Source organism: Planococcus citri, chromosome 4, assembly GCF_950023065.1.
Source record: "Planococcus citri chromosome 4, ihPlaCitr1.1, whole genome shotgun sequence".
NCBI lineage: Eukaryota > Metazoa > Arthropoda > Insecta > Hemiptera > Pseudococcidae > Planococcus > Planococcus citri.
In genome coordinates, this window is record NC_088680.1 from 56,964,757 (window position 1) to 56,981,227 (window position 16,471).

The 16,471-nt window shown below is 35.2% G+C and overlaps 1 protein-coding gene across 1 annotated transcript; it reads right to left on the bottom strand.

The window, feature by feature from the left end:
- Window positions 1–1,188: 1,188 nt before the first annotated feature.
- On the bottom strand, window positions 1,189–6,314 carry LOC135843042 (luciferin sulfotransferase-like). Its single transcript, XM_065360776.1, has 6 exons — window positions 5,540–6,314; window positions 5,320–5,422; window positions 2,196–2,346; window positions 1,977–2,100; window positions 1,677–1,771; window positions 1,189–1,593 (listed from the first exon to the last, which is right to left on the bottom strand). The coding sequence occupies exons 1-6, from the start codon at window positions 5,787–5,789 to the stop codon at window positions 1,291–1,293; spliced, it is 1,026 nt and encodes a 341-aa protein (XP_065216848.1). The 5' UTR covers window positions 5,790–6,314; the 3' UTR covers window positions 1,189–1,290.
- Between the last annotated feature and the right edge of the window lie 10,157 nt (window positions 6,315–16,471).

The window sequence follows — 16,471 nt, forward strand, 5'->3', positions numbered from 1 at the left end:
TTGGATTAACGACATCTTGGTGATAAATACCTACCTTGATTAGATAAAAGGCTTCTGTAGATACGTGTGCTTTCAAGTCGCACGCGTTTGCAAAAAATAGGTAATACATATCATAGTCATTGTTACGATTATAACTTGATCTCATTTATAGTTTATTTCACTCATTTTATGTTTTCTTGATTCGAGATCCAGCCTCTCTTTCTATAGGTTTCCTAGCAACTTCATGGTCTTTTTTATTCGTTGAACATCCAATCATTTCCGGAATCTGATTGTAAGTTTTGTTCGCCTACGTTGAACAGTTAAAAAATTTCTTTTTAGGGAAACATAATTCAGACTCAAAGCTCATAGGTAGTAGGTATCGCTCAGCGCATCACATAATTATTTATACCTATCTTTACGGATGCAAGTTGTACATATACATACATTAAATAATATTAAGATTTAAGTGATGTACAGGGTCCCTAATAATATAATATCGACCATTTCTGACAGAAATTTTCATGATAAAATGTGAGTTAATGGCAGCGCTGAGTCATGTTGAAATACATTGATTCAATACTGCCAATCACCAGTTCTTCGCAAAAATGTTCATCAACTATTCTCGATATTACTTACATGCAGAATTCGAGAAATTGATGATATTATACCTACCGAATTTACATTTATTTACATTTAAATAGGTAACTGATTCGATGATTTCAATTACATAGGTAATAAACAATAATTTATTTAAGACCACAGATATAAAATAAATGAGTACCTATACTTTTAAGAATTCAAGCCAAAAGTTACCCATCTAGTCTATTATACTGTATCTAATGCATCTACATGTATAATGTACTTATACATATAAACTGCATAGAACTTCTATAACATTTTGAAGGTTGGTAAGCACTTATCAACTGAAAAATTACAACCTTCAACTTTTCGCATAGCCTGCAGGGAGGTATTTCAAATTTAATTAGGCAAATGCGGACATATTAATCTCCTGGCACAGTGTCTACGTTACCAAGAAAAACAATAATTTCTGATTCCACCCGGATAATTTCTCCAAAATGTGATCTGTGCAAAGATTCTCTGTTAGGTACCGTAACTACCTCTCTGTGATAAGTAGCTACGTTGCGTTGTAGCCCTGCTTCCAAAAATATATGCATCAGAAAAATACCTAGGTAGACTTGTATACAAATGTATAATTTTTTATACTTCGTTAAATATATATTTTTTTCTTTTTTGGATAGGTTCCAATACAATAGGTAGGTAAGTACATTATGCAACCGATAAGAAAAAAATTTAAACAGAAAATGTAAAATTAATCCCATTCATTGTTTCATCCTCCCATCTCTGAAATTTTACACATAGTTCAGGATCTAGTTTCTCTTTCCAATTTCCGACAATTCCTCGACGCATAAATTGGTCTTCGTTTTTATCAGCCATACTTGATTTTTTGAGAGCTTCCAAAACTGACCGATAATTGACAGCTGGATTCTGCTTCATTTTAGAAAACGATAAGTGGTCGAGTAACTTTTCTACTTCACTTTCACCGATGCTTTTGCCAATGAAATTTGCTGTTTTATGCATAACGGTTCTTAAATCCTGAAAGAAAACCATATTATAAGGGTTGATTTTTTTTCTTGAATAAAAAGTTAGGCGTAAGGTAGGTATGGCATATTACCCACTTTTTTCATTTCTTCATACTTCAGGAACAAGATGTTGGGACTTTCCTCGTGCGCTAAGTATCCTTTCAAATGTGCTGGAAACGGTCCATAAGGCACTGAAAAAATAGAAATACAAAATAGGTTTAGCCTACTCGTTTATTTTTTACCTATTTGTATTGAGCGTTAAATTTTTATGTAGGCCCCCAATCAAGAAACTTTACAGAGCAATAAAAGGAGTAGATCATTAAGAAGATATCAAAGCTAAATAAAACAGCGTTAGATTCCAGTTTTTGAAATAGAATTCTTCATATAGGTAGGTACCTATTCCTTTGAAAAACATCTCCACAAAATGAGGAAAAGATCCGTAGTAGCTTATGAATAATTTGCTGAGATGGTGATAAAATGAAATTGATACATCTCTTGGGTTCCTCATAACATGAATGATCTGAAAAACATCAATCATGTTCGTAAAAATTCCATTGTTTAGGTAAGTAGGTACATACCTATTTACACGTCATTTTATTGCAAATTAAAGCATACCTTGGCGTTGGTTGAGAAATTCCGTAAATTTTCAGGCAGTAGATTAAACGGTAGATGTGTTTTTATGAACCGAGGAGAAGCTAGCTTTTCAACATCCTCAACTGAATTTTCCGATCCCATTGGTTCGTTGGCGCCATAAAAAAAAGAAATCCTGCGGGAAAAAAGTGTCGATTTTATTTGTGTTCGTGATTTATGGTTTAAAAATTAATGCATAGATAGGTAAAGGTATAGGTCATTTCATATCAAATCGCCGAGACTTCAATGAGGGATAAAAAATGGCGCAAACCACAGTTCTCAAAGTGCTTTTGAAAGGGAGTTATATGTGCTCAGAGTTTTGAGGAAAATAGGGATATTATAAAGTTCGAGTGAGGTTAACTTGAAAACTACAAACGGTGTATTTTTGGAACGTTTACCAGATCGTGGGTCTGAAAAAGAGCTTTTTGAAAATAATGGTAAAATCAGTATTGCCATCCTTTTGAGCACCAAAAATAAGCTGAAAATTTGAAAAATGATATTTCTGCGTGACGTCTATACCTAAGTATACTCAAAAATTCTGAAAAAATCACCCAAAGCATTACAACTTTTTATGCTAATTAACATAGGTATCAAAAAATTGGAGTGATGTTTTTTCGTATTTTCGATTTAAAAAATTCCAAAGATTACCAAAAAATACAATTTTTTTATCCTTGAAACGTCGAAATTGCGAAAATTTACATAATTACTTACTCTACATTTAATGCGAAAGTTGGTAAAATCAGTTCGAACACAAGGTTTCCATAAAGTTAGTAAAATCAGTTTGACTCTAAGTATACCCAACACAAGACTTTCATGTTTTTAGCCAAATTTTTGTAAAAAATGATGGCTATTGCGGTAGGCCCAACTTTGGATAAAAAGGTCGGGGGTGAAAAATTTTGATATCTGTTCTAATTGATCAAATAAGGTCAAACTTGGAGAATAGGATTCTTCTAGAACCTAAAATTGACCCCCGCAGTTTGAAGGGTCAAAGTTGAAAATTACAGAAAGGTCAATTTTTGGAGGGGCATAATATGACCCCAAATGAATAAAAAGAGTCCAAAATCATACCATTGGTCAATACCCCGATTGTGATCAACATATTCAAATTTCAGCTTCTTAGGTCATCCCCACTCTGATTAAGGTGAGAAAACCCACATTTAACCACAGTTTTTGACCCCCTCACCCCTAAAATTGATCTAGAAGGTCCAAATTTTCAGCATACAATGGGAGGGTGCCCCATGAGTGATTATTGCAGGTTTCAACCTTCCAACCCTATTTGACCTCTCTCCAGGGTCAAAAAGTGGATTTTTGGTCTATTATACGGGGTTTTCAATTTTTCAGACAGCCTACAGCCCCTCCAAATTGACCTAGAGGGTCCAAATTTTCACAGTACATTGGGAGGATGTACCCAAAGTGCCTTTTGCATGTTTCAACCTTCCAATCCCATTTTTACAGAAAGGTCATTTTTTTGGAGGGACATAATATGACCCCAAATAGATGAAAATGATCTAAAATCATACCATTAGTCTGTACCTTCATTGTGATCAACATATTCAAATTTCAGCTTCTTAGGTCATCCCCACTCTGATTAAGGTGGGAAAAACCACATTTGACCCCAGTTTTTGACCCCCTCACCCCGAAAATTGATCTAGAAGGTCCAAATTTTCAGCATACAATGGGAGGGTGCCCCATGAGTGATTATTGCAGGTTTCAACCTTCCAACCCTATTTGACCTCTCTCCAGGGTCAAAAAGTGGATTTATGGTATATTTTACATGTTTTTCAATTTTTCAGACAGCCTGTACCCCCTCCAAATTGACCTCGAGGGTCCGAATTTTCGCAGTACATTGGGAGGATGTATCCGAAGTGCCGTTTGCATGTTTCAACCTTGCAACCCCAAATGTGTTTCTCCGCATTTAGGAAAGCCTACAGCCCCTCCAAATTGACTTGGAGGGTTCAAATTTTTACAGTACAATGGGAGGATGTGCCTGAATGCCCTTTTGCCAGTTTCAACCTTCCAACCCCATTTGACATGTTTCAAGGTCAAGACAGGTTTGTTACCATACTTTTTGCAGGAGGAAGAGAGAGTTGGGAGAAGCCCGAGGGGGGTGCTGGGTGGATAAAGTCCCCCCAATACAGGCGAAGCACATCAGCAAAGCGAGGGTGCGAGTAGTTCAAGCAAAGCGCAGAACACGAAGAAAAGACATCCGCAGGAGGTAATTGCGCGAAGCCCAAGGGGGTGCATGGTGGGAAAAGTCCTCCAAAGACAGACGAAGTACATAAGCGAAGCGCGGAACATGAAAAAACACCTGCAGGAGGTAGTTAGGCAAAGCCCAAGGGGGTGCAGGGGTGACGAGGCTCCCCCCCCCCCCAAACACAGGCAAAGCAAAAGCACAGGAGCGAAGCGAGGGTGCGAGTAGTTCAAGAGTCCTCAGTGTTTCTGGCACAAAAATTTGGCTCTTACGTAGCGGCAGACTGCTACGACTTTTTTCATCATTTATTGGGTATACCTATTACGCAAAATCCAATGTGAGGAAGTAAATACATTAAAAGATACTTTTAGTTATACAAACTATTTTGAAAATACGAGGTAAAAATTGATTCACGAAGATATGCTAATTTTCGCAATTTCGACCTTTTAATGTAAAAACTGTACATACCTACTTTTTAAATTGAAAAAAAAAAAAAAACGAAAAATGCCACTCCAACTAATATGTTAATCAGTAGGAAAAGTAGGTAGGTTGGGTAATTTTTCAAATTTTTCAGCTCATCTTTGGTACTCAAAAAGGTGGCAATAAGCTGATTTCTATCATATTTTCAATAAGCTCTTTTTCAGACCACGAATCTGGTAAAAGTTCCAAAAGTGTACCATGTGTTGTTTTCGAATTAACCCCACTCAAACTTCACAATACCTATCCCTATTTACCTTAAAAAATTTGAGCATATCCCTATCTCTTTTGTAAAAATATTTTGAGAGCTGTGGTTTGCACCATTCGTCATCTCCCCATTGAAATCCATCCCACGTAGAAAAAGGTTAAAAAATCGTTGATCCCGAGTGCAAAAAGCTCGGTGATTTTACAATAGGGAATGACTTCACACAATATGCTCACTCTAAAAATGGAAATCGTTCAAAAATGGGTTTCTCAACGGCTTCTTCGTCTTTTTTTTTGCCATTTGCTAAGCACCATACCATTTCTTGGGTCCAAGTTGTCCCTACATTGAACAAATTATACAAAATAGGTACTTAAGATACTTGATTCGTTTCAATCTGACATGGCAAAATCAAGAATAAAAAAAAAAAAACTATAGATACGAGTTTATAAAGCTTACCTGATTTTGGAAATGAGCACACCCAGATATCATCATCTCGAACTTCCATTTTTCTAATCCTATCGGCAAATTTTTTGATAAGTGGAGGAAATAAAAACCCATTGCATTTCAAATAATTTTCTCCATCCGACGTCCGAAAGGTTTCATTTGATTCAAGATCCAAATCCTCATAAAAACACTTTTCTTGCCCCATGACACCAAATTGAAGAATACACGGTAAACACAAGCACTTGAGTAGTTCGTCAAACATCTACTTATTTAATTACGTTAAAACTGCAGAAAAAGATTATTGCATAAAAACCCGTTTTTTGCGAACGTGCCTGGGATCAGTCCCCTCTTCACCGCACCGCGCGCGGCGCTTGGGGTCAAAGGAGGACGCCAACTCCTTACTAAAACAGTAACATGCCATATTTTATGGTTTTTTCAATTTTGTATACAAATGAAGTGGTTTAGGTATAATTTTAATAGAAATTAATTAATTTGAATATATTAAAATTTGCAATCGATTAGTTCCAATTTTTTGAATTTCGTGGAAAACATTTTCATTTGCAAAGGTTTACCAAGTATTTAGTTAAAATAATACTGTTCAAAATCTTGTGATCTTTGATATGGTACATACTTCTAGCTCACTCGGCTAATTATAAATCCCAAGAGAAAATACATTTAAAAACAACTTGTGTGTAACTGGGCGAGCAACGGCTCGTACTTCTCATCACAATTCATAAATTTCTATACCTACATAAACAATATTTCAACTTCAACTTCAGTTATTCAAAAATTTGAAAGGAAATATTGAAAATGAAAGAAAAAATATGTCATCATGATATTTAAGATCATCACCATCTTCAAACCATTTTTCCAACAAAACAATATACCTACACTCTACAGCAAATATTTATACGCAGATACTTGATTCCAATAAAATACGAGTATGTATACGAGTAGCACTGTGCTAGCTGAGAAATGGTAAAAAGTAACATTAAACAAATACAAAATAAAAAAATCAATTCACAGCGAACATGAGGTGGTTTAATTTTAAAAATTTTAATAACATGTTAACGAAAAAATACACATACATGCATCGAAAATAAAAATGAAGCATTTATTTAATTTGCTTCACATTAACGATAACCTCATTAACCTCGTTACAATAATACATAAACAACATGATAGGTATTCTACTTGATTAAATAAAATACACGTGCTTCTAAGTAGGTACACAAGTCGCACGCGATTACAAAAAATTACACATCGTAACAAGACTGTGATTTTTTGGTACATATAAAACAAATGGGTAGAAAAATGTCTAAAGGCTATAGGTGGATAAGTATGGCGAATTTGCCCCCGAGAGCTTCAGGGTTGATATTTGCATGGAAGGTGGGTACCCTTGAGCACCTTCCGTCACGAAAGTTTCAGACCCCCAGACCCCTCCCCCCGTTTTTGAGAAACCCCCCCTTTCTGAAATTACAATAGAAATTTTTTTCTCAGACCCGTGTAAACCGATTTTTTAAATTTTTGGTATGCGGTGAACATCCATAAGAGGTATCCTCACAAAAATTTTCGCCCCCCTCCCACCCCATATTTTCTCCTCAAAATGGTGTTTTTTTAGCTTTGTTTGCCTGTTTTAGCGATGGCTATGATTCGGCACAAAAATGCGGATAGCATTTTAAGTGTGTTTTTGACCCCTAAAAAACATATTTTTTTCAAATTGAAAAAACTAACAGAGGGGGTAAAAATGGATTCTGGTGTAAATTATTGTTTTTGGTAAACCAGGTGTCATTTCCATATGAATCGAACCCCCCGAACACGAATATGACGCTCAATTTTATGCTACCCTCAACCACACCCCTCCAGTGCCTCTGCCACCCCTCAATTTTCACAATTGAAGAGTGATATTCCAAAACTCGCTTTGTCCATTTTCACAACTTTTCAGGAAAGAGGAAAAACAGTTTCCCTTCAAACGGGTAAATTGGCTTTTAGGCGAGTTTAGCACTTTGTTTGGGTGGATTTATGATGTAGGAGTGTAGGTATACACTTCGTCCACTAAATACTGCTGAAAAAAATTTCAATAAATATGGACAAAGCGCGTTTTGGAACATTTTTTTTTTTTAAAGTTTTAGTGAATCGGCTATTTAGGTGAGTTTAACACCTCATTTTGGTAGGTTGATGATGTAGGAATGTGAGTTAATACTTCATCTACCAGGTACTGCTGAAAACCCAACTTTGATAAAAATGGACAAAGCGAGTTTTGGAATATCACTCTTCAATTATATTAAAAGTTGAACTTTATAATGATATTGGTGCCGTTCTCATATGAATCAAACACCCCGAACTCGAATATGAAGTCAAATTAAAAGTTTTGATATTTTCATAATGTTGGTGTCGTTTTCATATCGCACCTCGGGAGTAATAAGGTGACATCTCAAAAAAGTGAAATTTTACAGGAGAGTGATTTTCTTTTTTTTAAAAACTTGATTCATTATTTTTATCAACTTATAATTAATTGTGAGGAATGAATAGCACCTCATTTTAAAGATCTGGTATCCTACCTTCATTTAGCATAAGAACACTTTGAAAAATACAATCTTAAAGAGGAAATATTTCAATGTTTGGAAAACATTTTGAGTTATAAGCTTTCATTAAAGTTGATGTGGAGGCGAAAGGAAGCGTCCAAAAAAAATTTCATGACAACAAAGTTGTAGAGAATTAAATTTTCAATCGACATAATGTCGTTAGTTTTTTTCTAGAGTGCTTAGTTTTTGAGTTTTTCTCAAAAAACTGAAATTTCATTATATGTGCAAATTCATTTTTCTGAAAAATGATCAATTGAAAAAATATTTTTCATTTGGTACAAACCAATAAAAAATGCACTCCTTGTGACTATTTCTAACTGACAAACATTCAAAACAATCAAAACTGTTTGTTAACACTTTGTATGTACAAAATTTGCTCAAAAAATGTGGAGTTTTTTGAGATGTCACCTTATAACTCCAAACAACTTGCAATGTTATTGGGATTTTGAGTTAGGCCATTTGAGTTTTTTACATGATCCAGATAATATACCCAACTCAAAGTGTTATTTTTGGTTGAGGGGGGTCATACAAGCCCCAAAAATGCAAAAACATCAAAATCAATTTTTTTTGAGATGTCACCTTATTACTCCCGAGGTGCGATATGAATCGAACCCTCCGAACACGAATATGACATCCAATTTTACGCTACCCTCATTCACACCCCTACAGTGCCTCTGCCCCCACCTCGTCGTCGTCGTGGTTCCTTGTCCTTTACAGGACATTGGAAATCGCATTTTTGTGGTACCCTTACAGGGTGAGGCGAATGCCTATTGCCACTGCGATTATTCTGGGGAATCGACGTTGTTTCGAGCTTCCACTAGTAGTTTCCCGTTGCTTTCTAGTGACATCTACACAAGCACCTTGGAGCTAGCCGGGTAGTTTAGAGACCCTGAGCTCCTCAGTGTTGACCTCTATAGACGCTCGAACCAGTTTCAGCTTTTTGATTCTGCTAACAGATGGCGTGCATTATCTGTTAGCTCGGCTAAACTGGTAGTCCCCCGGTACTTGGCGTGTAATGTTGATAATTGCACGAACGATTTTTTAATTACACGCACAAGCTTGCCTCTGTAGCTGGGTTTGAACCGGGTACCTCTTGAACGGAGGTCCGCGGCTCTACCTACTACGCCACCGAGGGACTGCCCCCACCTAAACAATACATTTTTTAGCTAACTCCGATCAACCTTCGACCAATAATTACTTCAAATCAAATCAATTACTACCTATTAAAAGTATGTTTCACGAAGGTTGAAAACTCAACGGCATACAAAAATTACTAAAAAGAAGTAAAAGAATGACCATCGCAAGGTTCAAACTTTAACAAACAAGGTTTCCATTCGTACCAAAACGACACCAACATTATGAACATAGCTTTACGCGTTTTAAATGGTAAAAATCGAGGAGCTGGCTGTAGCCTGGAAGGGGATAGAATGCCGGTAGACCTACTCGTAAATTGGACTTCATATTCGTGTTAGGGGTGTTTGATTCATATGAAAACGACATCAATATTATGAAAATAGCTCAACCTTTAATACAGTAAAAATTGAGGTGGGGGCAGAGGCACCGGAGAGGAGTGGATGAGGGTAGCATAACATTCGAATCCATATTCGTTTTCGGGTGGTTCGATTCATACGAAAACGACACCAACATTATGAAAATAGCTCAACTTTTAAAATAGTATAAATTGAGGTGGGGGCAGAGACACCGGAGGGGTGTGGATGAAGGTAGCATAAAATTTGACTTCATATTCGTGTTCGGGGTGTTTGATTCATATGAGAACGGCACCAATAATATTATTATAAAGCTAAACTTTTAATATAATTGTGAAAATTGAGGTGGAGGCAGAGGCACTGGAGGGGTGTGGTTGAGGGTAGCATAAAATTGGACGTCATATTCGTGTTCGGGGGGTTCGATTCATATGGAAACGACACCTCGTTTACCAAAAACAATAATTTACACCAGAATCCATTTTTACCCCCTCTGTAAGTTTTTTCAATTTTTGACCATGACCCAATAAAAAATTTTTTTTGAAAAAAAGATATGTTTTTTAGGGGTCCAAACACACTTGAAAATGCTATTCGCATTTTTGTGCCGAGTCATAGCCATCGCTAAAACAGGCAAACAAAGCTAAGAAACGCCATTTTGAGGAGAAAATATGGGGTGGGAGGGGGGCGAAAATTTTTGTGAGGATACCTCTTATGGATGTTCACAACATACCAAAAAATTAAAAAAATCGGTTCACATGGGGCTGAGAAAAAAATTTCTATTGTAATTTCAGAAAAGGGGGGGTTTCTCAAAAATGGGGGGTGGGGGTTGGGGGTCTGAAACTTTCGTGACGGAAGGTGCTCAAGGGTACCCACCTTCCATGCAAATATCAACCCTGAAACTCTCGGGGGCAAATTCGCCATACTTATCCATCTAGGGTGGTTGCGGGTTAGATGCCGGTGCGGGTTAGATGCCGGTGTGGTCACCAATCACTCCCTATCAACTCTTTCTGAAAACTGATTAGCACAGATTAAACCTTAAGGTGAACATAGTTTGTGTTAAAGTTTTGATCTGTGACAGTTATTGTTAACCTGGTTTGATTTGCAAATGAAAAAATTTATGTAGGTAAAACAGGTGATATTTTTTTCACGTAATTTTTGAAACGCATTTTTGCTCCAGAAAAAGTTTTCCAAAACGGCATGTAAGTATCTCACGCATAAGTATATACCTTGAACTAACATATTCACGCAAATTTACGAAAATTTGTTTTGATTCTGGTGTGAAAATTGACCTCGCTATCTGATCCATCATTTTGGGATAGATGCCGGTTTTTGTGATCGGGATAGATGCCCCATAGTAATTAAATGAGAGTGAGGAAGGTGAAATTTTTTTTTGTCAATACTGCGGCAAAAAGTCCAAAAATGATGGTGGTTTGAATATTTTCAACTGGCGTGGTCAATTTTTGGAATTACATTCATTTTTAACACATATTGTCAATTCTTAAAAACACCTTTTTTATTTTTTGATTAATTAAACTTCCATTTTGAATTTTTGATGTTCATTTGATTTGTTGTGCATGAAATAAAAGGATTTCATGGAATTCAATCTTCCAAGAGCCTTTTTTGGGGAGGTTTTGGGTAGAGGCATCTAACCCACACCAAATCGGCATCTAACCCGCACTGGGGGGATAGATGCCAGTAGGTGCGGGTTAGATGCCGGTCAAAAAGTGACCTTGTTTTTTTTTCAAATTGCAAAAAAACTACTGGATAAAAAAAATTACGCTTTTAGTATAATATAGAGGAATAATTGCTCTACCGATTCGCGCAAATTTGAAATCATTTCGATGAAAATTATGGCCGTGAGGCTCGAAAAACCGCGACACACCGGCATCTAACCCCCGACTATGGGCATCTAACCCGCAACCACCCTATAGCCTTTGATTTATACCTTTCAGATAATTTTTTACGGTCAGAAAATGTAAAGTGAATTCCACTGATAGTTTGTTCCTCCCATTTCTGAAACCTTTCACGGAATTCATAATCCAGAAAAATACCTATACCCAGGTACTTGGAAATAATTTTTCATACCTACTTTATTGAACAGAGTAGGTAATTAGGTATAAGGTAAAGTACCAGTTGTGGATAGGGGTCCCAGTTGTGGATAATCGTTCCTATGGGCTAAAAAAAAAAATTACGCTTGTATCTTTTTCTGTAACATTTAATCATTTTGTTGCATTCATGACAACATGAAAATTCACCCATGAAGTCTATGTACAAAAGCATTGAAGTTTCAAAATGATAAAAATTAAGATTTTAAAATTTTTTAGAAGGAAAATTTCAATAATGGAGAAAAGTGGGTCAAATATGTAATTTTTCATAACTGCGGAAGTTTTTGGATCGTAATAAGATGAAATAACCAGCTCTGCATATTTTTGAGAATTTTTGATTTCATCTAGTACTATTTAGAGCAGTCTTTGTCCGCAACCGGGCCAGGGGGCCCGGTTAGCGGATAATTGGAAGTTTTTGCGATTCTCTACTCAGAAATGAAATATTCTTGATTTTTTTTTCCTCTCAAGTATTATGTAGTTCAACAGTCACACTACACAACAAAATGAAAAAAATTTGAAAAAAGTTGAAATTTGGGCTTCTCAGAGCATGTTGAAAAAAGTATAACCACAACTGGTACTTTACCTTATATTATTATTATTTTGGATAGGTACCAACAATACAGTAAGTAGGTACATGCAACCGATTAGAAGAAAAATTAAACAGAAAATGTAAAACTAATCCCATTCATTGTCTCATCCTCCCATTTCTGAAATCTTTCATATTTAGTTCAGGATCTAGTTTCTCTTTCCAATCTCCAACAATTCCTCGACGCATAAAAATCATAAAATGCCCGTCATCTTCGTCAACCAAGTTCAATTTTTTTCTTTCTTCCAAGTTCTTGGTATAATTCACAGCTGGATTATCTTTCATACTAGAAAACGATAAGTGATCGAGTAAAGTTTCAATTTCACTTTCACTTAATGCTTTTATCGATGAAAATTGCTGTTTTACGGATTACTGATTTCAAATCCTGCGAGAAATTTTAAAAATTGAAAAAAATCTTTTTCATAGTTTCTTCCTTCCATTTCTGGAATGTTTTTTTCATCGAGAATATGCACCATCGCATAGGCAAAAACGTGAAAAATTATTCGTGGAATTGACGCAGATTGATGATTCAGTTTACAGCAGTACTATGAATTATTCGTACCTGTTTACGTTTACGACTAGGTAAATATTCAATTGTTCGCACAGAGCGTCGAATGCGAAAAAACACGAAGAAATCATACGATGGGTAGGTATAATACCTAGGCCATACATTATGGTAAGTGTACTAGGTAGGTACTAGCCTTATAGGTATGTATGCCGGTATTGACGAAGCACATATTTGAAAAAACCATAAAAAATAATATATGTATACTAGTAGGTAGCTACAAATCTATGCCAACCTACTTACGTAGGTAGATGTACAAGCATGTTGTCTTTTGTTTACACAGATTTTTCAAACTTAATAAATTTTCACGATTCATTGTCGACAAAGGATTTTAAAGTAACACGAGTTATGCGAGTTATTATGATATATAAGAACCAGGAGCAGTATAGCTTTTCTTCATATTGTAGTCCGCTTCTTCTGTTCTCAGATTTGTTTAACTAAATAAGTAGTCATGTTTGTTCGCATAATAATCTGTTTCATTTTATGTTCGGCGATCTTACGCACAGATGCACAGTTGACTATTTCTTCAGATAGTTATGATAGAACGGGAGCGTAAGTTGTCTTATACAAAAACTGTGTACCTACCTACTACTTAGTACCTTACCTACCTAATTATTCTTACGCCAAATTTATTCGGTGCTTTCAATTTTCCGAAGTAGGTAAGAAACCACATATTGGTGAGAAAAAAATGTTCATTAAAATTGCGTTTTTATAAATTTGTTGAGCACATCTCAAAAACAGAGCTTACATTAAAAAAAAACCATCATTTCTGGCAGGAGAGAAATTAATACTGCTGGTCTACATTATAGCGTTTTCATTTTTTCATGACGCTTTCGGTGATAAAATAATTATCAAGTGTAAGTACTCTAGTTACCTTTTTCATCATAATTGATCGATTTTTTTTTTTTTTTAACCAAGGATCTTATGAAAATAAATAAATAGGTAAAATTTCAGATTATAAAATTCTTATTTCTTGAAAATAATAAAACCCATACTTACCCATGTATACTACAATATTATCGTAGACGAAACTATGGAACGTATGGGACCACGTCTCACCGCTCCTCCTCATCCTCCCATAAATTCGTCAAAAAATTGATAGTTATTTTTTTTTTAATGATGGTATTTTGTTTAAAATTTACAAATTTTACGACGCTGGTGAAATTTTTCTAAAAAGATGAAAAATTGATTACCAATCGGCAAATTTTATTATTTTGATGAAATTTTGCCAACATTTTGGTAAAATTTTAATTTTTTCCCATTTTTAATCCAATTTTGATTTTCAAAAAATTTTTAATCAAAAACTTCAAACCATCACATTAATTTCTCCTTTTACAGAATTTTGAAAAAAAATACGTCAAAATTTTGGGAGCTTTTGCTTCTTTCAAAAAAAAAACTTGGATATTGTTCAAATTCAAGAAATAGGTATATTTAAAGTTTGAATCAGAAAAATTAATTCCTCCATGCACAAAAGAAACTATTTTTTTACTTCACAAAACATACTTTTTTAAAGTTTTTGACCTCGCTTCACTCGGGCTCTTTTGCTTTTCTTTTTCAAATTTGAATTTTAAAAAAAATCATCATTCAAATTTTAAAATTTTGAAACAAAAATATGAAAAAAATCAACTTTTTTATTCATCACACAAGAAAACATCGTTTTTATCCTTCTTGGAAATAGGCTAATTTTCGAGAGATTTTACCCTCTCTTCGTTCGGCCCCGTTTTTGTTCTTCTTTTCAAATTTTGAATTAAAAAAAAAATCACCATGATATAGGGCGGATTAGAGGGACTACGAGATATAGGGGGGAAAAGATGCTATACCTGTGGTGGTGAAAATTAGAAATATTCCTTAGGCGGGGAATATTTGCCAATACCTAGATAGCTCAGAAGGGTGTAGTTTTTCTACTCTGCTCTATACATCATTTAAAAAGAATACCTAATAAATAAGTCTCTGCTCTATTTACAAGGTATATTTACATTTTACACACAAATTCATCGACATACGTAATATTCTCTAAACTTTAGTAGAAAGTATGAAACAAATGAATTTAGTTTGACCCTAAACACCTGTGAAGAATAGGATATTATGCGAAAATAAGTAGTTTTTTGGTAATATTTACACGAGAAAACAACATATAATTTAATCTTCATGGATTACGACACCTTGCTCGAAATCTATGTGAAAGGTAAAAATATTAAACTTGAACAATACAAATAAGTGTATCTCACCACTTATGACAAACTGTACACGTTTTTCCATCTCTTTCGGGTGCCTAACCAATAACTAAGGCATTCGATGGAACTTAACTAAAAGAGGTGCGCTTTAATTCTTTGTCTATCTTGGTGATGTCCGGATACATCCCAAGATATCAAAAAAGTACCTACACTTGTTATTAATCGAACACATGCTCAATTAATCTCACCAATTTACGCAGGCTATTTACTATCAAGCGAGATGGAGAAAACAAAAGAACTTTGCCATGGTCTCCTCGTATGAGGCGCTCCCATGGCGGCCATGGCATAAATTTTATCAACGTCCTGCTAAAGAACCAACGACCGCGAATCACCGAGACAAGAGACAAAACGTTTCTGCTGAATTCGGCGCAAAGATCGGTATTATAAAGAGACTTGAGATGGTCAAGTCTCCACCCCTATTAGTGGGGTACCAATAGCGTAATTGCTAAGTACACATAAATTTGAGGAATTTATGTGATTTTGTAAATTTATGCTAAATTTATGCCCAAAAATCCTATCTCAAGCTATAAATGTCACCAAGAATCCCTATCTCGAGTCATAACTGTCAACGGCTCGCGAGCCCTTTCCTAGCGGCTCGCGAACTCTAAAAGTACCTAACAAGAATTAATCGGAAATTCTCAAAATTGAATAATAATTTGTCAAAACTGTAGAAAGTGTCATAAAAATTGTCAAAATTGAGCCAAAAAAAAACACAGTTTTTATTTTCAAAATTTAAAGTACAAATTACCCTAAAAAAGTTGGGGGAAAAAACTCAAAGACCACAAAAATCCTTTTTTAATTCCACTTTAGGCATCGCGTTGATGCTTCTCAATTTATTTTCGATTTTTGTCGTTTTTTGATAGTCTATCATTTTTTCATATTTTTGAATTAAGTATTTTCACATTTTTCAAAAAAAGTTTTGTGTACTTACCTACAAGATACATATGTCATTCAAAATTGAATTTTTAAAAAATGAAATGAACATTTTTTTGAAAACTTGAAAAAAGTAGGTAGAAGCAATCTGATGAAATTTTCAAATTGATGAAATCTTAAAATGTTGTACAAAAGTCGAATCATGTACCCTATCAGCGATCCGAGGACATATTGATGATTCTAAATTTAACCCCTCGACTAGGTACATATACAACCTACTACATCGATATGTCCCCCTACAAAACACCATTTGGGCATAAATTCGCGGAAACGTTTTCCTGACACCTTAAAATCAGCAATTTTCATACTTTCAACGAATTTATGCCGACGTAAGCGACCACCGAAAAAAAAAATGAACTCCACCGGGAGATTCAGCATCTCATACTCTACAAATTGAGTGCTAGCCGTAAATTTAAAAATCGATTTTGGAGCTTTAAACCTGAAAAAAGTGA